At 40.0% G+C, this 25,696-nt stretch overlaps 1 protein-coding gene across 2 annotated transcripts; it reads left to right on the top strand.

Moving 5' to 3' along the window:
- Window positions 1-695: 695 nt before the first annotated feature.
- On the top strand, window positions 696-25,623 carry eif2ak4 (eukaryotic translation initiation factor 2 alpha kinase 4). Of its 2 annotated transcripts, XM_077555380.1 has the most exons (39): window positions 696-1,062; window positions 1,161-1,276; window positions 2,061-2,163; window positions 2,240-2,413; window positions 2,811-2,891; window positions 2,972-3,117; window positions 3,194-3,294; window positions 3,367-3,524; window positions 4,636-5,174; window positions 5,453-5,568; window positions 7,152-7,306; window positions 7,380-7,810; window positions 7,881-7,944; window positions 8,024-8,110; window positions 8,176-8,298; window positions 8,404-8,508; window positions 8,782-8,845; window positions 8,951-9,030; window positions 9,177-9,278; window positions 9,359-9,409; window positions 9,501-9,737; window positions 10,300-10,375; window positions 10,670-10,791; window positions 10,958-11,007; window positions 11,644-11,812; window positions 12,960-13,076; window positions 13,189-13,254; window positions 13,354-13,524; window positions 14,770-14,904; window positions 15,063-15,170; window positions 15,721-15,849; window positions 17,910-17,996; window positions 18,436-18,548; window positions 18,630-18,685; window positions 19,061-19,164; window positions 21,049-21,117; window positions 21,862-21,906; window positions 22,594-22,709; window positions 25,276-25,623. In XM_077555380.1, the coding sequence occupies exons 1-39, from the start codon at window positions 934-936 to the stop codon at window positions 25,331-25,333; spliced, it is 4,953 nt and encodes a 1,650-aa protein (XP_077411506.1). In that variant the 5' UTR covers window positions 696-933; the 3' UTR covers window positions 25,334-25,623. The 2 variants fall into 2 exon arrangements, 1 of the variants encoding a protein (XP_077411506.1); XR_013290507.1 differs by lacking the exon at window positions 25,276-25,623 and having other exon boundaries at window positions 19,061-20,903; window positions 22,594-22,629.
- Window positions 25,624-25,696: the final 73 nt, after the last annotated feature.

Raw genomic sequence — 25,696 nt, 5'->3', positions numbered from 1 at the left:
GGAATCAGCACCTTCCCTATACTTGTGTTCTGCCAAGCAGTATTTCCTCTCAGCATTTGGTAAGACACATACCAGGAGAACTACATTCCACTTAATGCAGTCACCACTGCAGTTTCTTCAACATGTAGTAGTTTAAGCCTGCATTTCCAAATTTGTGAGATGGGTTGTATTATATGCACTGTAGTAGCAAGGCATTGAATTCTCTGGTTTATACCAGAGCATTGTGATTTCCTAGGAATGTTGTAGATGTGAGCATTTGAAAATATAAACACTTACAGTGATTTATAGGACTAAAATGTTGCATATTGATATTTATCTGTATTTTTTATGAGAAATCATTGACATTATCAAGTGCCTTCACATAACTATAAACAATTCTAATGAAGCTTTCACAGGTGAATTTTTTGGGACTTTTTTTCTCCCCTTCAAATGTTCTGTAGTAATAGCGCTTGCTTTGGCAATGAGAAAACAGTAAGCCTGAAAAAAAAATAATAGGTTGAGAATCGGGCAAAAACACCTTATGTTTTCAATATCCGTGCATTGACTTTGATAGGACCATCGCCCCTACCAAGATGGCCGCCACATAGGCACGTCGATTAGCCGGGTTGTTAGCGCGCTGGCGTATTTCTCTTCATATCGGTTGCTGCCCTCTAGAGGGCTCTTATTTATTTATTTATTTTTTAGAAAGAAACCTGGTGACGTCTATATCTGCGACAGGTCGTGTTGCAGACACGCGACAAAACACAGTTGCCCACTGCCCAGCGCGTAAGAAACTAAATTAGTGGTTTCTAGTTTGTGTTTCGATAAAAGTGAAAAGCTTGATGTTGAGCGAGTGGCGGGACAGCTAAGAGATTTACTGAAGACTCGTCTTCCGCTTTCTCGGCTGAGCGTGACAGGGCTGAGGAAGAAGAATGTAGACGCAGCAGAAGAAGAATGAGTGGTCAATTCTTTTCCACAGAGGCCACAGACGACCACACGGTCCAACAGGAAAATGAGTTGGAGGCGCTAGCATCTATTTTCGAGAAAGACTTCCAGGATCTTCGCCACAATGATCCGTGGAAGGTAACTGCGACGCACCACCGTTACCATTGGCGAACACGCCCAACAAAGCAATAGTGTACTCACTGTACATCCTTCTCTTGACCCCTTCTTCCTCATAGGTGAGAAGACCTCCTGAGGTACACCTCTGTTTGCGCCCTAAAGGTCTGAACCACAGTCAGGAATGTTACGTGACTGTGGACCTTCAAGTCAAATGTTCACCAAACTACCCAGACGTGTGAGTGCCCTCTTAGTTATTTACATTTTTGCTGTATAGTTCCTGGTTGCAAAGAGCAGCTGTGAATATTTAAATCCAAGTATGTTGTTATAGCTGCTTCAACACCCCCTTCATCACAGTGTCTTGTGTTTGACTAATATCTTAAACATGTCTCCTAAATGCCACAATTCAGAAGGCCGATGATAAATCAATTTAAAACTGTATTAAGTTCAGGGAGTTATTTATCTAAATTATCATTTAACTTTGTATGAGATGCTGCTGACTATGGAAACTCTTTGCAGTGCACCTTCTGTTTTTGTTTGAAATTAAAACTAAGATAAGTGAAAATTTAACATTTCAGATATTTTTAAATCTTGGAAAACTTTATTTACTGTAAAAATCAATAGGGAGCTATTTATTACTTGTTAAAATTGTCATTTAACTTTTTAAGACTTTTTTGCTGATGACCCTTGGAGCTCACCGAACTATTTTTTGCTAGAATTTTAAAACAATGACGAAGACTGCCTAAAATTTAAAACATTTTGCAAATCTGAAAAGTTGTTTGATAAACATATACTTAAAGACATTTTAAAAGAGTGAAAGTTGGACTTTTTATTTTCTAAAATTTTGACGCCAATATTTTTCCTTTTAGTGAAAGTGATATCGGCTCCAAAATGTATTAATAATCTGTACTGTATCGGCCCTGGGGGAAAAACAACAACATATTGGTCTATCGCTAAGATAAAGAGCAAGTGTTAAGTTCTAAAGAGTCTTTTTTATTTCTTTTTCCGCGGTCGTTCTTCAGGCCTCCCGAGCTGGAGCTGACGAATGTCAAAGGTCTGTCAAATGATAACCTGCAGACCCTCCAGAGTGAACTCACCAAGCTGGCAGCGGCACAATGTGGAGAGGTGAGAGTGAACACACATGCGCTTGTGAACGTACACGTCTTGTCTCAAACGTGTAGGCCTGCTCCTTAACACCCAGGTGATGATTTACGAGCTGGCAGACCACATCCAGGGATTCCTGTACGAGCACAACAAACCTCCCCAGCGCTCGTTCCACGACGAGATGCTGAAGAATCTTCGCAGACAGCAAGAGAAACGAGATCTGGAGGAGCAGCAGAGGAGAGACCAGAGGCGCAAGCAAGAGGAGGAGATGGTTTGCAGAATCATAATTTTTCAGTCATCATTTGAGTGATAAATGAAATGATAATCTCTATTATTTTTGATCAGTATTGTAATTGTGATTCTTTAGAGAAAACATCTGTATGTTTAATCCACTGCATCTCAGCAAACATCAATAGTTTCCCTTTTACATTTTTCCTGTACTTTCAGCCACGATCAGGTTAATTTAATCGTGACAGCTAAAATCATGAACACAATTCAAATTTGATTAATTGTGCACTCGCATCTAAAAAAAATATTGAAAAAATTAAGAAAAAAAAAAGAAGAGAAAGAATCTGTGAATTTGCGGATGCTGAACCTGGAGTATGTAGGTGTCCACTGTAATGCAGAAGCTGTGCTGAAATGGGAAGTGACAAATGTTCTTCTCATAGGAAAAAGAAATAATGGCTGAAATCCAGAGGCGAGAGGAGGAGAAACGAGAGGAAAAGAGAAGAAAGGAAATTGCCAAACAGGTCCCAGAGCTTCAGAAATTCAAATTTGTGACACAAAATTAATCTCATTATTCTGATCCATTTAGTGCTTACATTAACAGGAGCGACTTGAGAGTAAGGAGGTACCAATCCCTGCTAGTGTGTTGGGAAGGAGCCCACCCAGTGAATGCGGAACTCCTCCTGACATCACAGACACCAAGAAAGGAGTCCCAAACCGCCGACGGAATACCTCAACTACACGTCACAGGTACGTAAACATTAACATTTCTTTGAGTTATTTTGAACAAAAAACACTGCAGTTATGATCTTTCTTCATCTTCCAGACGTGAGACAATTAGTGAAGACAACCCGCACACGCAGGAGCGTCTTCATTTCAACAGCAGCACCTTTGGAGAGCTCGATGTCCACAGAGGGAGACATTTAGGTGAGAATAACAGTCGTGAGATTACGCTTCCAAATGCTGACTGTTCATTAATTGTGTGTGTTAATGTTACAGGAGTCAGTGAGACGCTTGGTCGCGACGTTTATAATGGATTTGAGGTGAACTCGGGTGACTTTGTAGTCATTTATGAGTGGTCTCTGCGCTGGAACAAGAATATGGGCAAGTTCTTCACCAGCCAGGAGAAAGGAAAGCTTGAGAACTGCAAAAAGCAGGCGAGTACAGATAGATAATAATTTTGTGCTGCCATGTAATAAGTTCACATGGGGTTTAGCATTTGTTCAGCGTCTCCCCCAAATAATAGTAAATTCCTCGTCAGCACTCCTCTAGTTACAAGAGTTAATGTTCTCATCAGTCTTACTATGTGATTGTTAAAATTTTGATTCTTTATTTGTATTATTCGCTTCATTTTTTGGACACGTTTCAACTCCCACATAATACTGTACATTCCATATACACCAATTCATGTGTTACATGACATTACATTTCTCAATGCCCATGCTTACAGTTTCCCTACAAATTAATATTTCACATCTAAAATTTCCCATTCATTTTCAACGGGACAGACTTTAAACATTCTAATTCAGCATTCCACTTAATTAAATAGTAAATACTAACATCATGCACAGGTTGTTGATACTGCTGCAGTGGAGCAGTTAGTAAAGTGTATTGTCAGTGACCAAAGGGGTCAGGAGTTCGAAGTCCAACTCTGACTGTATATTCCATGGGCAAGACACTAAGTGATGTGCATTTATACCTACTAAATATCTTAGCATGAAATGCATTAAGATATCACATAAATGATGATTAAACCCATAAAATCTATCACCTTCATTTGACACCTTTCAGTATTAATTCATGCCATTCAATACACTTAAACATTGTTTCAAGTTTTTTTAACAAGGCAGCTGTAGCTCAGTGTTGGCTTCATTTAATATCATTCAATCTTTAATAATTTTCACAAAATATATCACTTTCAATATCATTAAAAAGCATTCCACATCATTCCCCATGCATTCAGATATTAGCATTCAGCATTCACACGCCATTTCTCCAGAAATTGCTTATCCAGTTTATGTATCTTAGTCAAAACATTTGATTTGGCCAGATTGTCAAGGGACAAATTAGTTGTTTGATGTCTTTGTTTTATTTACTGTGACTTTCTTAGTTATGTCTTTTATAAGCTCTAAAATGTCAGGATGAGCTGAAGCAAAAAGACATGAGTACATACACATGACTTGGATCAAAGTTCATATAAATAAATGTAAGATAACTTTTTACAAACGTCAAAGTTGTTAACTAAGTTTATCACTGAACCCTCTGAAGATCCATGCTGCAGAAAATGAATTCAACTCCCTACTGCGACTTGAGCACCCAAACCTAGTGCACTACCGGGCGCTGAGCTCCAGAGAGAAGGAAGACTGCCTCGTGGTGGACCTTCTGGTTGAGCATGTGGCCGGCATCAACTTGAACCAAAGCCTCATCAATCACTCCCCCGTCCCTCTGGACAAACTCTGCCATTATACGGCCCAGCTGCTGGCAGCGCTCGACTACCTGCACTCGAACTCTGTGGTTCATAAACATTTGGGGGCCTCCAGCGTGCTGGTGGACTCTGAGGGCAACGTTCGATTGACTGATTACAGCTTATCCAAGAGATTCTCCGATATCTGCAAAGAAGATATTTTCGAGCAGGCGCATGTGCGTTTTTCTGAAGACACTGCGATGCCCACGAAGATGGGCAAAAAGGGGGACGTGTGGAACTTGGGGCTGATGTTGCTGGCTCTAAGTCAAGGCAAAGAGGTGAAAGAGTATCCTGTGACAGTTCCCTCCAACCTGCCTGCTGACTTCAAGGACTTCCTCCAAAAGTACGTATGGATTCATAGCAAGAAATACGCACTGCACAATTAGTTTTGTCATACCTTTACGTTCGAATCCGATCAAGAAGCTTTATGAATAAGTTTAATAATAAAATCCTGTTTACTGAAGCATTCTTATAAGATTTATTGTAGAAAGTCTGTCTTTTTAGAATTAAGTGTAAATGTGGCGGTTTGTGGCCCAAATTAAGGTAATTCAGACAATGCCACCTAGATCCTAGATCGCTGCAAGTCAATGCCAGAAATCAACGCACAATGTGGCTTCATAGGTGCGTCTGCCTGAATGACGTCGATCGATGGACAACCCAGCAACTTTTGGACCACGACTTCCTTAAACCTCCATCACCTAAAAAACAGCCTCAGTTGCAGGATAGCAGCCCAGAAGGTGAATATATGAATATTATAAGGACAAACACTTAGCGGATGCTAAAAAAAGGAAAACAAATCAGACTTTACCAACATAATAATACCAAGCTTTTATGTCATTGTTAGAGAGGTATTAATTTAACCCATTAAGGCCAGTGAGTGCGTGACCGCGCTTCTTTAAAAAATTTTTTTTTTTTTTGAGAGCTCAGTTTTGTTCATTCGGTAATTTTACCGATTTGACATGTCATCATCATTGCCCTCCTTTATTTTTTTTATTTTTATATTTATATTTTTTGTATGTGGGTGAGTATGTGTGTGTGCGTGCGTGCGAGTGTGTGTGTATTCATTAGTTCACCTAAAACCGATTAAAAAATCCCATACCGTTCACCTAAACCGAACACTTCCAGCCAGAGTCGTGAGGCCGTCAGGAGACCCGAGGAACCGTGACCGCGCTTCTATCGTTAAAGCCGGGTGCGCGTGACCACGCTTTCTCCCTTTAAACTCGGGAGAGACAATATGTCATTTTGTTTCGTTTTGGCCAATTCTTGGTTTCTTAGCCAATTAAATGAATCAGAATATGCACGAGAGGGTGACGTGGGCCTCGTTGCATGTCCTGGAATTTTATTTGAGCATTTATGGTTGATGCAGATTCGCGGGAGTTACTAAATAAATTACTCTAATGATTCGACAGTGACATAATGTTAATATTACATATTATTATAAAGGACGATCAAAACTCTTGAATGTGTCTGGTGAATGTCGAAAGCACGGCGTGGGGGTGGTTGGCTCTCCCGATCGCATGTTGTTTCTTTAGGAACGTTACGAGGCTTAATTTGCTTTCTTAATGGCCATTTCACATTGCTCGGCAGCGAGCCTGCCACCAATTCTACGTCACTACACACTAAATAAGTTGCGACGTAAATAACAATGGCGGCGTACGTCCAAATAAAGTTTCTACAAAATGTATTAAACTGGAAATGATTTTTGAAAACTGAATCTTATAGTTATGTTAGCAACAACCAAATAAATAATATAGAGAAAACTTGTCATGACAGTCAGGGTTCCTTTTAACATTATTATTGTGGAGGTGGGCTTTTTTTGGTAAATAATTTAAAGTAGCTTGAAGTAGCACTAAGGTACTTTTCACCCTTAATAAAATATTTTCACAACTCTTCTGATGAAACATCGACTTAATACTAGTTGAATGGTACTTTTCACATGGCCTGAGGGGGTCTGTATCATTTTTACTGGCACTAAGCAACTTTGAGGATGATGGTAGGAACACTGCCACACCAACAACTATAAATGTGCTGGCTGCTTTGTGGCATATGTCAAAAGCTACCCCGGATGAAAGGAGAGTCAAGGATCAACATTGGCCCGGATTTCACTTGCTGGTGAAAGCTAAAAAACGACATAATATGCTTGTCCTCATAGGAAACGTGGTCTTCATAAGAATACCGCTTTTGTCCATATGGCGTCGCCATAATCAACGTAAACTGAAAGTTCCTTAGTGTTGCTTTAAGATGTGTCAAATGTGTTTTTTTTTTATTTGATCTGAAACAAGTCTAATTCTTTTTCCTTTTTTTTGTTTTGTTTTTGCAGATCTTGCTGTGGACTTCGCATCATCTGTAATCCCACGTAGCCAAATCCTTAATGCTCCATTCGTTCCTGGAGTTCACAGACAGTTTTCTCGCTACTTCAACGAATTTGAGGAACTCCAACTTTTGGGGAAAGGGGCCTTTGGTGCCGTGATTAAGGTATTCTCAGTTCAAATTGAAATGATGTCACTTGCATTACATGTGCATCACTCATTCCCCATCTCATATTTAGGTTCAGAACAATCTTGATGGTTGCTACTATGCTGTGAAGCGCATTCAGGTCAACCCTGCCAGCAAGCAATTCAGACGCATCAAAGGCGAAGTGACGCTGCTGTCCCGTCTTAACCATGAGAACATTGTGCGCTACTACAACGCGTGGATCGAGAGGAGCGAAATGCCAGTCGCGGGTTTGTCAAGCAACACAGATAGCTCAGAGCCTCCGAGCACTGCTGATAAGCAGCCTCCGGTGGGTAAACCTCTGCCCCGGGTCAACGAGCTGGGCCTTGCTGACAATGCAGAGGATGTTGCACCACCTCCAGCTTTGTCTAGCTCAGTGGAGTGGTCCACGTCTATTGAGAGGTCTTCCAGCGCTAAATGTGGTCGACACCAGTCAAGTGATGAAGAAGATGATGAGGATGATGATGTTTTTGGTGCCTCTTTTTTGTGAGTTCTTTTTTAGCTTTGACAGTGCAAACTCATCATACACCGCTGAAGTTGTTTTTTCTGCCATTAGGCCATCAGATGACATTGACATCATATTTGACAATGGCGATGATAGCACAGATGACATGTCGCAGGTTTGAATGTTTCCTGCCACCACTTTACTTGTTTGTTGTTGTCAAGTCAATACAACTAATGCATGGTGTCTTTCTACAGGGTGAGCCAAGCAAAAGGCCGTGCGAAACAACGGGAAGTGTAGACTCTGATCGACCCTTTGCCACAGTGCATTATTTGTACATACAAGTAAGCGGCCACGAGAACCACTAGATGTGGCCCCACAACTTGTAAACCATCTCATTCCTGTGCAGATGGAATACTGTGAAAAAAGCACTTTGCGGGACACAATCGACCAAGGTTTGCATCAGGACCAGAATCGGCTCTGGAGACTCTTCAGGGAAATCCTAGATGGTCTTTCTTACATCCATGAACAGGTTTTGATGCATGCTTTTAAATTGACACATTTTTTTAAAACTATGTTTTATTTATGATTCAATTTCTGTTGATGAAACTTTCCCATTTATCTTCCTCTTTCTAAGGGGATGATTCACAGGGACCTGAAGCCTGTCAACATCTTCCTTGACTCCCAAGATCATGTGAAAATTGGTGATTTTGGCCTGGCTACGGACCATCCAGCCACTGTGGTAATTGTTAATCTGTAATCTGAGTTTTTGTTGCTAATGGACACCTTTCAAATGATGTACTAACATTTTGCGAACATTAAGTTGCTACCGGGTATTTTATTTGCTCGCAATGGGACTTGAGCCCACTTGTTCGAAAGCAGATAAGCTACTGCTGCCCCACTGAGAACCTCCACTACAATATCTGGATATATAGAAAAGAATCAGTATTTATTTGTTTGTTCATTTATTTCGTTAGTACTTTTGTTACTACAGCAAATACAATCTCTCTCACAGGCTGCAGGCAAATTTGAGGTGGAAGAGAGCGGTTCTGCAGCACTGCAAAAGCTGGACCCAACAGGTACAAAAACCCGAAAATATATATATTTATATATTTTTAAGCTTTAATTTTTTAAATTGTTTTATGCCCTCTGACATATATTTTCTTCTGCACTATCAACTGTAGGAAACCTGACTGGCATGGTTGGTACAGCCCTCTATGTTAGTCCAGAAGTTCAAGGAAATACCAAAGCCACCTACAATCAGGTAAGGTTTTGTATTTTGGACATAATGTTTATGGCAAAAGGGATCAGTCAAATAAATTTGGAAAATGTAGCTGGCCTTGTGCTATTTTGTTTGTAATCAGTAGTTGACCACACAGTGCAGAAATTTAGTTTTTTTTCTGTTCTCAGAAAGTTGATTTGTTCAGCCTCGGTATAATCCTCTTCGAGATGTCCTACCGACCAATGATCACCGGGGCTGAGCGCATTTCTGTCCTGAGCCAGCTCCGTGTGGTATGTTTCACACCTGAGATTTATAATAATAGGAAGCGGTTCAGGCCATGCTATTTACCTCATCTCCTTTCTTTCTGCAGGAGGCTATTCACTTCCCTGACGACTACAGTAGATATGAGCAAGGAACGCAGGTGAAGAATGTTTGCATGATAGAATTGAATATGTTCTCTCTCTGTTATCGCTCCTTCCCAATAATATAATATCAACCATCTGTCATGTTAGAGGAAGGTGATAGAGTGGCTTCTGAAGCATGACCCTGTGCTGCGGCCGACTGCTCAGGAGCTTCTCAAGAGTGAACTGCTGCCTCCGCCCCAGATGGAGGAGTCAGAGCTACATGAAGTGTTACAGCACACAATGGCCAATATCAATTGCAAAGCTTACCGCAGCATGGTGGCCCAGCTGTTTTCTCAGATTAATTCACCGGTCATGGATTTTACCTACGATATAGACCTTCACAAGGTATGACGGTTTAACTGGCAATTATGCACACACATTTAAGTTACAAATTAAGTAAATTGAACTAAATGGTTTGCATAAAAATTGGGGATAAGCGAGTATCGGTATCGGGCCGATACCAGGTCTAATTGTGACCGTTTTATGATCAGGAACTAGAAATTATAACTTCGAAGAATAGAAAAGTGCCATTAATTTTAAGGGGGGGGGGGATCAATATTAAGATATAGGTCTTTAAAATTGTCTGTCGTTTTTAAATTTTTTTAATTATTCTATTTTATTTTTTTATTTAAAAAAAATTATGCATCAAAAGTACTAGTGGTATTGGTGACTACTCCAGAGTTAAGTGCGCTTACTGGTATTAATCTGATTATTTTTTTTTTAAATCCATAATAAAAATGGTTCGACCGCCCTATTTCACCGTTCCCCTTCTCAGCCTTTAGATGTCACTGTGGCCCAGTGATGTACAGCAGCAAACTTGCTCATCATGTGGCCTGCAAAGGCATGTTAATGCTTGTTCCATGCCTTCTGATCCTTAACAGAGGTTGTTTGTTTTGTCCCCCTCCAGGGCAGCTTCAGCTTCAGCAGCGCCAAATTGCAGCAGTATGTGTATGAGACAATCACCAGGATTTTCAAGAAGCACAGTGAGTTGCATTTGTGCATGTGGGAAGCTGACATCCGTCTGCGAACCTCTGAGGTTCAGACATCTGCTCCACTGAATGTCGCATGAACAATAAATGCTCTGTTCTGAAGAGCAAGAGTCGAAGCAGGTGTCTGTGTTGTACTGCATTTGTGCAAACTACTGATTACCTCCAGCTGTACTTATTAGTTTATGCTCTTTTTGTCGGTTTGTTTCCTCACATGCATCACTTCTTTCAAGGTGAAGGTCATGTTATCTTACGCATATGTTGTCAGCCCTGTGTGATGTTTGTCATCAGGTGCAGTACGCCTGCAGACACCGCTGCTGCTTCCCAAACACAGGAAGCTCTGTGAAGGCAGCGAGCCGGCTTGCTTCATGGACCACAGTGGTATGCTGGTGACGCTGCCCTACAACCTTCGTGTGAGCCTATTACGCTTTGCACAACACAACCATGCGGTGCCAGATGTGCATCTCCACACTAGAAAGGGATTATTTTTCCATCCTGTGGACTAAGTGGTTGATTGATGATAGAGAAGATATGCACCAACATAATTAATTGTAACTTTCACTTTTTTCACAATTCTAGATGGCGTTTGCGAGATATGTCGCCCGAAACAACATAACACATATGAAGAGGTAAATATTTAATTTGGGACGGGATGGATTTCTTTACAATATGTTCTATGCATCTTCAGTAGTCTAAACACAGTATTCTGATAAAGCTTGCATTTGTGAAATATGAATGAAGCTGTAAATTCCACTCATTTTTATCCTTATCAGGGGGCGGCCGTTTTGCTTCTTGTTGTCAACTGAAAATGACATCACCGTTGCTCAGGTGTTGACCAATCACGGCTCAGCTTGCGAACGCCACATGGTCACACTCAAAAACCTTAAAAAGTTACCTGAGCTCTGCGCAAATGTGATGCCATTTTCAGTCAATAGCAAAATGGCTGTAACCAAAAATGGGTGGATTTTGCTGCTTATCTCAAATTCCATAAATGCACTATTAATCTGAATGCCATGTTAGACTAATGAGGGCGTATGCAACATTTTGTAAAGAAAATGTTGATGTTGACTTCCAAACTAATAAATCCCATGCTTTTTCCTCATGGCCATAGGAAAAAATTGCCATCATGAACTGAGTGTTGTCATTAAAAATGCTCATGAAAAATAACAGCAGTAGAATAATATATAAATATATATATTTTTTTGCCATTTAGTAATTACGTTGAGTAACAACAAGCTTGTGTTAATGCGTTCCTCTTTTCCAAGGTACAGCATTGACCGCGTGTTTCGGCCCAGGAAGCTGGATCGCGCTCACCCAAGGGAGCTTCTCGAGTGTGCCTTTGACATCATTACCCCCGTCACCAACAGCCTGCTCCCAGATGCCGAGACCATTTACACCATTTCTGAAATAGTCCAGGAATTCCCTGCTCTTCAGGTTACTCCCCTTATTCAATACTTGAAATAACTCAAGTGTAACTGTGTGCTGCGCTGCGCTGCCACTTCTACACAGAACATTTTGTTGACTGATTTGACGCGTCCTGGTCCTGTCCAACGGATGTCGTCATCTCAACCTGCGTTGTTTGTTTTCTTTCTCCCCTTAATGTCCCATTCACATTCCTAACATACCAAGCTGTTGAGGAAGTCTGACAGATTTACACCATGTTTATTATATACACCCGAAATCAGTTTGGCAAAGCTTACTCCACTTCCTCCCCTCCCTCCCTGCAAAATCCATTTCCTGCCCACACTTCCCAATGCTGCCACTGTCTCTTAAACCTAATCAACCCTGGTTCAGCCTGTGCAGGGGTCCTACAAGCCACCCAATAGGGGTTGGAATGAAAGGGAGGAGGAATGGACAGGATTGTCATAACTGTACATTGTGCATATATTTTTTAAGATATGACACTTTTGCAGACAACCACTCTGTCCTGTTGTTACATACAGTAGTAGGTTCCTCTCTGTTTATAAGCAATGACTTTGCTGTGGAGGTACTGAACCCCACCAGTTTCCTATGCGCAATAACCGAAGCCTTCTTTATTGAAAAATAAAATAATTTTTTTATTCAAATTCAAGACATTAGTATAGGTTTTACTGGTGAACAACATGAACAGGGAGATGAAATCTAGATCAAATCTCGCAATGAAAACAACAGAGGCCCCAGAATTGAACCCTGTGGAATGCCATATGTTCCGTTATAATGATGCATCGGATTTATATAGCGCTTTTCTAGACATTCAAAGAAGCTTTACAATGGGATGGATACCTTATTCATGCACTCAGACATTCACATTGTGGTGGCGGTAAGCTACTTAAGTAGCTACAGCTGCCCTGGGACAGGTGGACGTAAGCGTGGCTGCCAATGTGCGCCTACAGCCCCTCCGACAACCACCAAACATTCGCACCTTCCATACACCAATGTACCAACGCATGACTTTGGGAGAGCGGGGATCGAACAGCCGACCTTCTGGTTACTGAACAACCGTCTCTACACCCTGAGCCACGGCCGCCACAATACATACTGTACATGTAGATGGAGTAGCAGCATCTAGTGAAGTATTTTTTTCTGCATCCCACATTTCCAGGAACGGAATTACAACATTTACCTGAACCATACTAGTTTGCTGAAGGCCATCCTTCTTCACAGCGGAATCCCTGAGGACAAACTGAACCAGGCCTCCAACATACTATGTGATGCCATGGTCAGTAACTGTCTCACATGTATCACAGATGTTGTCCACATGGCGTGTCTGTAGCAGGTTATGTGCTGCTAGCTTTCGCTGAATCTAGTGTCCTGTTCTGGTTAATCCCTAGAGTGAAAAGCTGACCAAACGTGAGGTAGAAGCAAAGTTCTGCAACTTTTCACTGTCCACAAACAGTGTAAGTGTCCACCAGGTGTTTCAATTGTCCGGAGAAATAATCCCATAGCAGCATCTTGCTCCCTTGTAAATACTGAGCTTTTTCTCCTCTCATGTACAGTTGCAGGTGTTGTACAAGTACATAGAACAGAAAGGTACTCTGAAAAAAGTGGCACCATTGCTGACTTTACTAACCAAGCAGAAGACGGCCGTCATGCAACTGGCCAAGCAGGGCCTCAAGGACCTGGAGGAGGTTACGGTGCTACTTCAAAGACTTGGAGTGAAACTGCCGGTAAGGAAGTCTCTTGCAAACTTATCAATGTACATAATGGGTATAAAAAGGAAATACACACCCTGGTTCTAATGCCAGGTTTCTGTGATATGAAAAACAATTAGAACAAGAAAAAGAATTTCAGGGTTTTTTTCAGTTTGACCGATAACCTGTGCAAGTCAATTGAATTTAAATAAAAATCTTTTTGACACTGGAAATAAAAATAAAGGAAAAGGTTTGTTGCACATGTGCACTCTCTTTTATAACCGAGATATGGCTGGTCAGAATTTACCCAAGGCCCTGTCCAGATGGAAGCAAAGCCGGCTTCGTTCCTCAAACAAATCTCGTACAGACAAGAGCGTTTCAAAACATGCATGTGTCCAAAAGAAAACGCTGAGGACGTTTAACGGCTGTAATGTATATGCCAAGTCTGGAGTGGTGCTGTAGCACAGCCACAGGGAGTTAACGGAAAGCATAGAAGAAGAATCAGCGAAGAAGACGAACACTTTTTTATTTTTATTTTTAACTTTAACTTTATTGCAATTTACAGAACATGGCTTTGCATGTATCGAAACAACATGAAGACGACGAACACAGGAGAAGTGACAATGGCGGGTGATTCAAGTACAACACCGCTTGTTGAACATGGGAATAAAGAAGCATGATATTTTCCTGCAAAAGCTTAAGCAAGCTAAGAAGGTTGCGCAAAACGACTATTATCCGCCATTGTTGTTGATAGACTGGCGGTTCGCGCGAGAATTGGAGCATACGTCATCAAACTATGACAATGTGTCTTCATCGAACTGCGATTATTACGTCATCACTGGAAAGAGTATCTTGCATATGCTGTGCAGACGGAAGCGTACGGGGCGAGTTTTGAAATCTTTCCACTCTGGAGCCCGGTTTCAAAACTGAACGGTTTCAAGCTCCGAAACCGCCTCAAAGCATGATACTGCCTCCACCATGTATCACTGTATGTATGGTGTTTCTTTTGATGGTGAGCAGTGAGCGTACCATTCAGACTCTATCACATCCCCATTTATAAGCGGCTGTACACATTGTGCAGCCATATTTTCTCAGTCATTAATTTTTACTTCCCCTCTCGAAGATTTCAATTTCTTTGTTGTACCCATCTTAGGTGACATTTATGGTGGAACAAGTTTTGAAATGATTTATCTTTATATCACAATGTGACATTTGAACAGGGTTCTTTATATCCACAGTATGTTGCTGACCTCATTTGATGTAAATTTGGTCCCCCAACAGGTGGTAGTCAATTTAGGTTTAGTCTACAAGGTGCAGCACCACTCTGGAATAATCTTCCAGTTTGTGGCCTTCATCAGGAAGCGCAAACGGACTGTACCAGATATCCTGGCTGCTGGAGGACGCTACGACCATCTGGTAGTGTAGAATCATGCACAAGCCACATTATCACATTAAATAAATCATCTGTACTAGAAGTTTAATCCTCAAACTTAAAATTCTCAATATGAACATTTGTCAGAACTTCATTTAGTGATGAGGGGTGTCTTGACAAAGATTACTGTTTCTATTGCTAGATCTTGGAATTTCGCGGGCCCGCCTCCACGGCGCCAGTGCCTTCTGCAGTAGGTGCCAGTGTGGCGTTGGACAAAGTGTGTGCCGTGGTGGCCAGCATGGAGGAGCCAGTGAGACACACACATACACACACAATAACATCTGACATCTAATTATAATGAAGTGGCAGACCAGAATTCATATTTAATGCTTCCTTATTATAGCATTTGGCCAACATTCTCAAAAGCAAGTTAATAACTATGATCACTGGGGTTCTATTATTAGTTACTATTTAATCATATATTTAAGTTTCAGATATAATCTTCTGAGAAAAAATAGAAGAGGAAATTATACTTGAAATTTTGGATAAATTCATTGGTTATGTTTAAAACCTCTGAAAATAATGCACATAATACAAATCAGAATGTATAATGAAGTGCTGTGCAAGAAAATTTTGCTGCTGAAGAATAAAAAACTTGTTTTTTAATTTTTAAACGTTTTTATTGTGGAACTTGACTTTAATGCGACTTGCTGCAGAAACTAATTGCCTTTGGGCAACTTTTCAGCAACTTTGCCATGAGTTCCATCCATCCATTCATGCTTGCTGTGTTAATTGACATAAATTGCTCTCAATGTTATTTTTGTAACACTGTCATGTCTGGGCTCTTTTTTTTTTTTCAGCCATCAGTAAGTTCTTGTGATGTTCTTGTGGTCCCTGTGGGACATTCATCCATGTCCAGAGCCATCACTGTTGTCCAGAAGCTGTGGAGCAACGGTGTCTCTGCAGACATTGCCTACGACGTCTCACAGGTTTGTGTCAATCTAATGGTTATGTTTACTCGTAATTGTGAAGGGTATACGTCCCCAACTGACGTGGACTAAAGCCAACGTTTTAGTTAAGCTTTAAAGTCAGGCCCTTAGCTGGGCAATTTTAACCTAAATTATACGGTCTTGGTGCTATTTAGAAGGAATACTGCCCCTTTTTCTTGCTGATAAGAATGAGCAGTAACAATGTCATGCAACTGTCTGTACTTAATGGAGCCTTATCAGCTTCTCACAGGCAACAGTATCAGCAAATATAAACTGTATATTGTATGAGCCCAGAGCACTGCTATAAAAATTCTTAATGACCCAATATGAGGTTTACAGAGGTAACGGCTACAATAAAGACATTGTCAAATTAACATCTCTGGCCACTGCTTTATTAAGCTCCTCTCTTGGCACCCATTAGAAATCGTTTAAGTTTTCCTTGAATGAAAATGGATTTAAATGTCATACAGAATTTTGCAAGTCAGTGACTGTGTGTTAACATTAATGCAGAGAATTATTGGTATGAAATCTGTGTTAAGGGAAGCAAAGTTTGTCCCATTTTTCTACTTCCTGACCTGCAAGTAAAAAATCTTTAAATATTGCACGATACTTCAGCGCTGTAAATATGCAAGTTCAAGTGGTCAGGAGAATTTTAGTTCCCTTTATTTGAAATGAAAATGTGTAAATCTTTCAAAAACAATACCAACCGACAACTTTTTATCTCATGGCAACTGACAACTGCCCCCCAATAAATACGTTACAAAGGCAGGATCAGAAATAGTAAACATTGAATATGATGAGCATGGCTCTGCCTTTTAGGGGTTAAAGTGACATTTGTCTCTGTTATAGACAAAACAGGCTGTGATTGGAGAAAAAAGCAACCAGAGTCCTAATGCCACTTTCACTTTCCTTTAGTATATTTGATCAAGTCCAAGCACTCTACATAGATGTAAACCCTGGCATTGCACAGCCCCCCCCCCCCCCCCAATTCTTTATTTTAATAATCCACTTCTGACAGTGTTTACTTTTCTGCTCTTTTGTACTGACATGGGATGTAAGTGGCCACCCTCTCTACTTCAAAACCCCCAAAAGCAAATTAGGAAGCATTGGTTTCTGGCTGGAAACTAGCAGCCCTCTCTAATTGTCAATGGTGTTTGTGTGGTTTTAGCTGATTACGTGTGCGGCCCAGCACCCAAATAAGTGGTGAGACTTTGAGAACAGCTTATTCAGATTAGGCTTTTGTTGGCTCCCATCACATGGCTAAGTCTTGCAGCGACACTTAAGGCACAATTCCAGTTTGCCTAAGCCAAATAAATATGGCTTTCGGTCAAACAGAGGAGCATTTTCACATTATCTGTAACCTTTGGTTCACATCAGAGGATGTTTTAAAAGGGAATTCAACCCCAAAATATTCTTTACAGTAGTCTAGTTTAGTAGTCTAAACACAATATTCTGATTCATATTGCGTTTGGGGAATAAGAATTAAAGCAGAGAAAAAAACACTTATTTTAATCCGTCTCAGGGGGTGGCCATTTTGTCACTTGCTGTCAACTAATAATGACATAACCAATCACTGCTCAGCTTGCGAACGTCACATGACCAAACTCAGAAATCAGGTGTGCCGTGATTGGTCGTTACCTAACCCCTGAGCAACTGTGATGTCTTTTTTTGTGTCAGTTATAAAATGTCTGCCCCTGGAAAAGGATAAAAACGTATGGATTTTGTGTCTTAATTCACATTCCATGAACACAATATCAATCAGAATACCATGTTTAGACTAGTGGAGGCGCATAGAATTTTTTTTTAAAGAAAATGTTTGTGTTGCTCACTTAGTGACAATCAATGGTACTAGAACTTTAACTTTATTTACACAGTTGCAGAGATCTGCAGGTTTTCTTCTGAATTAACGGATAAACAACATTATGAGAATTAAGTTATTTTTGCAAATAATTTATTCTAACAGTGTACACACATATGTGACGCATAATTTTAAAACACAGATTTCCATGCATGTCTCATTCCAAAGCCAACTAAAATCGAGCAATTGTTTTATGCTTTAGTCTCAGGAGACATTGATGGACCACTGCCGGGTGGCTGGCATCACATGCATGGCCATAGTATCTGACAAAGAGGGCAACTACGTGAAGGTAACAGAATCGATTTTATACATATTCAAAAAAATATGGAGTTGATTTTCAGCTTGATAGCTTTCATTTCCACTTCTCTGAAGACTTTCTGTAAGATTTTAGTTTGTCAGTTCTATTTTTGTTTTTTGTTTCTGTACCTAATGTATCTAGAAAATGTCTTTTCTAGCGTAAGTTAAGATGGAATTTACTTTGTCCACTGGAGCAAAGACACAGTCCTTCACCACACTTCCCACAAAGGTTAAAGCATAGATTTGTCCAAAGTGAATTAAGAATTACAATTCAAGGCCACCTATGTGATCTCCCAACCAATGGTCAAGTAAATACAAATAAGTGTGTCTAGTCCAGAGGTGTGTCCTGAAAGCATCTGTTCTTTAGTTTGTCAACACTTGGCTTGCCATTCCACTGAAGCACATCTTTAAGTCGTTTCATCAATCCTCAGGTCAAATCCTTTGAGAAGGACAGACAGTCCGAGAAAAGAGTTCCTGAGTTGGAAGTGGTGGAGCACATCATTCAGAAATTTCGTACCAAATTCTTAGAAGAAAGATACATCAGGTAAAGTGATTCTGTGCTGGCTTAAAGTGTTGCTTTCATTTCTGGGAAGCTTGATACAAGTTGTTCCTTGTGCTCCTGCAGGGAAATATCTGAAAGCATGGGCCAGAACCCGAAAGGCTCCCAGCTCAACACCACAGGTATTGCGCACACACCCCTTCACCACCACCCCCACTGTTTACACGCGACGCTGATGTGAAGCATTAGCCTTATGTTGCACTCAACACATTCAACAGTTGTGCCTTTGTTTCCCTGCAGAGTTACTTTCATTTTTACCAAATAAAAGTTTCATGTTAGGAAACGGGGGATTAATGTTTTCAACCTGAGTGATGAAAGATTAGTGCTTTGAAAGATTAGGCTAAAGTGTTGCATTATTTACCCATATGCACAGCTAACAATTTATTTGTTATAATGATATTGTATATTGATCACACAAGTACTTAAAAAAATAAAATAAAATTAACTGCTACCTCATTGGCTCGTGGTTACCTACCTAACACTGTTTTGGCCCGCAGGATCTTCTGAGCAGCATGGAAGCAGCTGCGGGATAAACATGAATGTGAATGTCATCAGTTCGGAGAAAGTGTCTGCCAATGTAAGACGCCGCTTTGAGACTCAGGTAACTGAGACAAATGATCCATTGCCACATTTACAAGGAACGGTCACTTAACAGCAGTTCGGAAAATAAATATTGTTAGCTTGTTTGATGTTTCATTATAGACTGTTGATCAGCATTATGTCGCACAATTTCTCATAAATGGAATCATGTCGCTTCCCTCTCTTTATGTTTTATCCCTGCTATATTGCAGTTTTTAAAACAATCTTTTTTTTCAATGGGTTTTTGCAGTCAAGTGAAACCCTGCATATTTCTAGTTTGGCAATGGGATATTTTGTGGGGTGCTGATTAGGGATGGGGCACACACACACACACACGCGCGCCAATGAAATGGGACCCCACAGGACCCACCTCTTAAAGGCACATGCTGCACACAGACACTACAATACGTAGCATATTTTCTGTATATTTTATGCTTGCCATTTGTTTTTTTTCTCCAAATACTTTACGTTTACAATAAGGTTGTCAGGCGATTAAAATGTTTGATCGTAATAAATGACTTTAATAGTTAACTCATGATTAATCACAAATTTTATATCTGTTCTAAATGTACAATATTTTTTTTAAGTTGTCACTCTCTTGTTAACATAAAAGTGGGGGGAAATTTTTAAACTAATAGAAATACGGCTGCACCTTTTAGTCATTGATACAGTTAATTCATAAATGGAGTTAAAATTAAAAAGATGTACTGGATTGTAAAAAATGAGTGTGCAATTGATTTGTGGTTGGGGTCATTTTTCTGCCACTCAGTGCATTTTTCTCTTCATATTAAGAGCTATCTAATCTTTAACATGAAGTAACTTGTGAAATTCTGCACATTTTTGAAATTGTAAAATACAACCTGACCCCAGTCTCCACAAATATATGCATTATTATTAAATGTATTACTGCTAAATTTTTACGTGGATGTTGCGACTGGAATACTCCCAGTACAGGCTTTCCAAGTAAAGGGTCGTCATTAATAGTGCATTAAAAATATTTGTGGCGTTAAAGGAACTTTAAAATAACACACTCATTTTGACGTTAGTTTAATGTACTAAAGTTCTAATCAATTTCACCTATTGTGTGAGGGTCTGGAATGTACTGTATATCATCCACAAGTAAAGAGGGTTCACTCAAGTATACTCCAATTTTGCCTCAACTGCGTGATGACATGAACTCAATCAACTCCATTCTTAAAGGGGAAGTAACCCCCCCCCCCCCCCCCCCCTTTAAACAAACATTAAAAAAAAAAAAGTTTTTTTTTTTTTTTACAATGACATGTTCTATGCAGCCCCACTAGTCTAAATATGGTATTCTGGTTCATATTGTGTTAGTGAAATATGAGTTGAGCAGCAAAATCCAGTTGTTTTTATCCATATCAGGGGTCTGCCATTTTGACACTTGCTGTCGACTGAAAATGACATCAATGTTGCTCAGGTCTCAGGTAAAAAGTACAACCACTCACAGCTCAGCTTCAGAAAACAGGTGAGCTGTGATTGGTTGTTGCCTGAGCCCTGAGCAACTGTGATGTCAGCTGGATTTTGCTTCATAACTCTTATTCCACAAATGTAAAATTAATCAGTATGTCATGTTTAGACGAGTGAGGTCATGTCTAACATATTGTCAAGAAATGTTTAAGGTTGACTTCCACTTTAAGGATCAGTTAATTGACTCATCTATTATTGTACCCATCACTGTGATCTCCTGTCAATGTTTGAGTACCCACAATGCATCAGGTTCAAAAATGATCTGCTCATGAAGTAAGTGCATGGAAAAACTTTTTTTTTATTTTTTAAAATATGTTTGTTTGTGCCATTTCATTTTGACCATGGGAAGAATTATTTTCTTCCACCCTTCTCCTTTTCATGATTTCTGACTTTGTTTATCTTGCTCTCCCCCTCTCAGATCCACACCAGATTACAGACTCTTGCAAACAGTTTGCAAAACAAGAACAGTGACATTGAAGTTCTGGCAGTAAGTCATTTTGTTTGTTTACCCATACAGCCACTTGCCCTTCTAGTACTGTCCCATTTTATCTTTCCAATTCAAGTGTGACATCTTTGTGCGAGGAAAAGGGTTTTGATAGCTAAAGTATGAAACATCAGGGGGGAGACCGTTTTAGAGTTGTTTTACCATTCCTCATGCCAAACTCTGGCAAAGATTGCTCTGAATACGCTTTACAACATTATCAATACACTACTGCCATTTTGAGTTGTTTTGTGGTTGCTTCTTAGATTTATTGCCAAGACATTCACACTATAAATCATCTTATTTGCCTTGTCACTGCCTGAGCCAAAAAAATGTTTGTCCTTCCCGCGAGACTCTGGATTGTATCAAGCTCTCATTTGTAAATACAACTCATTGAAACATCCCCACGCCTAATCACCTTCATTCCACTAAACGGTTGCGCAGGCCTCCAAGTCTTTGTTGTTGCATGTCAGCAGCCTGTTTGTGTATCGGTCCGACTGGAACACAGCAGCGCTCATTTTCCAATGATAGGCCCAGGAGGCAATTAGCCCCTTCCTGGGAAAGGGGACACGGGCTGTTTTTCAAGCCAGGGGAAAGTGGAATTTTGAGTAATCGTGTTCTGAAAGAATTACGCAACCTGTTGAGTGAGATTGCACAGACGGCATTATTCTTAGCTAAATCGTCACGACATTATTTTCAAACACAATGGTTTCAAAATATACTCTTTGAAATTGTTTTTCTTTCCTGCAGGTTGACCTTCAGAAGGAAACATTGATCAACTTCCTGTCTCTGGAGGTTGGTTCCCTTATGACTTTCATTGTCAAACACATTTCAATAAAAGGCTACATCCTGATGATGGGGAGGAATGCGGTGGGTTGGGGCTGCGTGGAAAGAGTGGGCATTATAACTCAAGAGTCCAGACAGGAAGAGGGGATCCCGTCTCTTTCCTTTAGCGTGGTCTCCATTCAGGAGGTGGTGCGAGGGAACACCCCTGACTTTTTCCACCAGCTCGGAGACCTGCTCCAGTCGCTTAAACCCGCACCCCTTTATAACAAAGCTGCTATACAGTCAGGCGTGCATGCTTAGGGGGTGTTAAATGTTCACATTCCGAACCCGTGACCTGACCAAAAGTCTCCTTGCAATAACTGCCCGAAGAACTGAGGGTTGAAATGACTTTTAATTACATTGCATTGTAACCAGAAACAAGAAAAAAATGGTGAAGTGGAGCGCTGTTATATAAGCGGCACCTCGTAAATTAGCGGGCCACCTATGCAACAAGCTCCACATAGCGAATGGTACATAACAAAACCCTATTAAAAAAAGAAAAAAAACGTTTCTTTGAGTCTGCAATAAGATGCCGTCATGTTTTCAATGGCAGTTTGTCAACAAGCAAGCAGAGGCTTCCAAGTAAACAGCCTCCGGTTAATTATAACATGGTGCACACATTTGCCCTTCTCAACTTGCATTTTCTCGCTTCCACAGTTTGAGAACGAAGAGCTGTACAACAGCAGCGTGAGGACTCTGCTGTCGCGTCTCCCCAAGCAGCGCTACCTCAAGTCCATCTGTGATGAGATCCACACTTTGAAAATGACCAAGAGGTACGATTTGCCATCATATGCTACCTTAAATTAAGCAAAATTATTCATACAATACTGTACAGGGCAAATTTTGAGTGAACGTGAAATTTGTTTTATTGACATTATTTTTAATGAAGCAGTCATCTGGAATATAAATGACAAGCCAATTAACTAAACAACTCATGAACGTTTAACAGCATCACTGATGGAGATTTAAAAGGATTTAAAAAATGAAAATCAGATTTTTTTTTTTTTTGTGATCTCAAGATCAAAATTGGCCACTATCAAGGTTGGAAGGATTACTTTAAAATGTATTCTGATACAGTTACTAGTTACCTGTTAGTAATATAATCCAAGTACCATAATATCAATGTTACTTGATTACTTTCTTTTTTTTTCTCTCTAAGGAGAGCTCAGTATTGTTCATTCGATTTGACATCATCATTGCTCTCCTTTTTAAAAAATAAATAAATAAATAAATAAAAAATTCTCATTTTTCTTTTATATATATATATATATATATATAAAATTTTTTTTTGTGTGTGCGTGCGTGCGTGCAAGCGTGTGTGTATTCATCAGTTCACCTAAAGCCCATTAAAAAAAATCCCATACTAATAATATAATATAATAATAAATTGCCAAATGCAGAAACATCAATGTAAGTTATCACGATGTAGTGGCTCTCGCTAACAGACAGAATTAAGTAACTGGAATTAGGTTAAAAAATTCTATATACGTAGACCATGTTTCTATAAATTTTGATATTTGGTTTTTATTCGAGGCAGATATTTTTTCCATTAAAATGTGATTTATGAGGAAGTTAGACCATTGGTCGATATTCAGAGTTTGTTTATTTTTCCAGTTAACAAGAATTGTTTTTTTAGCGATAGTAAGGGCTACAAGTGTAGATTGAAATTGTTTATGTGGTAAGTCAGTTGTTGTTAGGTCACCTAGCAAACACAAATTTGGAGATAAAGGTATCCTACAGTCCAAAATAGCGGAAAGTTTTTCTAAGACTTTAGTCCAGAAATACATAACCGGAGTACATAACCATAAAGCATGATACTTACTTACATACTTGATTACTTTCAGATTATACTAAACATATAGACAAAAACAATGCAATATATTTGTCTGGTCTTTTCTGTTTTATGGATGTTAATATGCATGTTTTTGGAATGTAAGGAGGAAGCCTGAGCTCCCAAAATTCAAATCCAAAGCAGAAGAATTGTGAGGCATACATGCAAAGCACTTGACAGTGCAACATGCTGCAGAGTTTAGATGGATGGATGAAAGATAGAAGTCTATTTGAATTTTGCATAAGGGAAGCTATTTTCAGTCTGAAGGCAACACCTTATAGAGATAGAAATAACTTTATCCCGTGAGGTAAATTATATTTGCGATCTTAATGAATGTTTACCTTTCCACATGATCAGTGTTTGTTCTAATGCGTGAAAGGTAAAAAAAAAAACGCGAAGTGAGCCTCAGTCCCTTGTCTCGCACACGTTCGTAATTTTGATCTGATGACGTGACTTCAAATGTGGGGGGGGGGGGGAGTTGTTTTTTATTGTCAATGGCAAGTTTATCAGATATTATTGCTAATATATATATTTTAAAAAAGCTGTCAATTTACCATTGGTGATGGCGGGAATTAGTGAAATACTGTATTTACTAAGACTTGTAATACACACAGTACATACAGTATATGCAGATTTACATACAGTATTATAAGGGCAAATCTACTTGGGCCTCTTCCCTCCACCGTGAAGGAAATAAGAATGTTGTTAACATTAAGGCCCTGTTGTCATTTTTGCTGTATTCTTTTTAGAATTTATTTTTTGCTAGAGGGGTTGGGAAATGTCGCTAAATATAGCAAAATCATCGCTAAGTTGGCAACACTGCAAAGACACAAGTCGTAGCTTATGCTTTAATGATCACTGTTCTGTCAATGAATTGTTTAAGATTCAAATTTGACTCCCAATTAGAAAGGAAACTGCCACCATTGACTTTTTTGACCTAGCCACCTATCATGTCTGACCTGTTTGCACCACAGTTGCTTGCCACTGAAACAGTAGCGCAGAGAGGCAGGTCTACGCTGTGCATTCCTGTTGAATATTCTCAATCTCCCCGGCGATGTTAAATCCGCCGTGTTTGAGCCTCTCGTGTTGTGACACCCGTGAATGCCCTTAGAGATCAGCCCCATGAGGGATTGTGGAGGATTTTCTCTTTCATGAGTGAGACGGTAGCGGAAAAAAATCACAACCTTGCAAGAACAGTTGGTTTTAATTTCCTGTCTGTGTTTGATTTACAATTTAGTGAGTCGAAACTGATTCAAGGCCTCACAGAAGCAAGATTTTATTTTTATTTTCTAGCTAAGTATATGTGTAGTTGTTTTTGTAGAATGTGAGAACTAAATAAGCAAGGCCAAATTAGCAGGTCAAATTAGTCACCTGGCAGGAGCGGGCCATGAAGTCGACATGTCCTGGTGGGGCTCGGCTTTCATGAGTAGCTTGAAAAAAAAAAAGCATTTGTGTGCCACGACTTCGCAAATTCTTTTAAGTGTCTGACACGTGTCGTCTTGCTCCAGGGTGGCCGTGGTGGTCTTGTACAGCTTGAAGGATGACTACTACAAGACCCTCGTGTGAAAAGCATTGCGTTCCGTGACCTGGGCCACTTCCTGCCGCCGGCTCGGGAAACATTCGCCTTTGGACTTGAATGAGTGCTTGGATGTCGTCAAGCACTTGCCCCCAAAGACTGTTCGCTACCTTCATCATACCTCAGCTTTGTTGATGAAATTGTATGTAGTAACCCGGTACAAGAAGGTTTGTGGACTTAAACATGGCCTTAATGCATTAGTAGGCTTTTTTCACATGAAAACAGTATTTTCTTGTAATAAAAAATGGGACTGAAAGTAGGAATAAATCCTTTCCTCACATGCTGTGATCTTGTGTTTTTACCATTCTCGCTTGTCGTTCTAACATGATGTTGCATGTTATTCCTTCTCAATG

This window comes from Vanacampus margaritifer, chromosome 1 (genome assembly GCF_051991255.1).
Source record: "Vanacampus margaritifer isolate UIUO_Vmar chromosome 1, RoL_Vmar_1.0, whole genome shotgun sequence".
Classification (NCBI taxonomy): Eukaryota; Metazoa; Chordata; class Actinopteri; order Syngnathiformes; family Syngnathidae; genus Vanacampus; species Vanacampus margaritifer.
The sequence above is the reverse complement of the archived record's forward strand: the minus strand, read 5'-3'. Positions and strand labels throughout refer to the sequence as shown.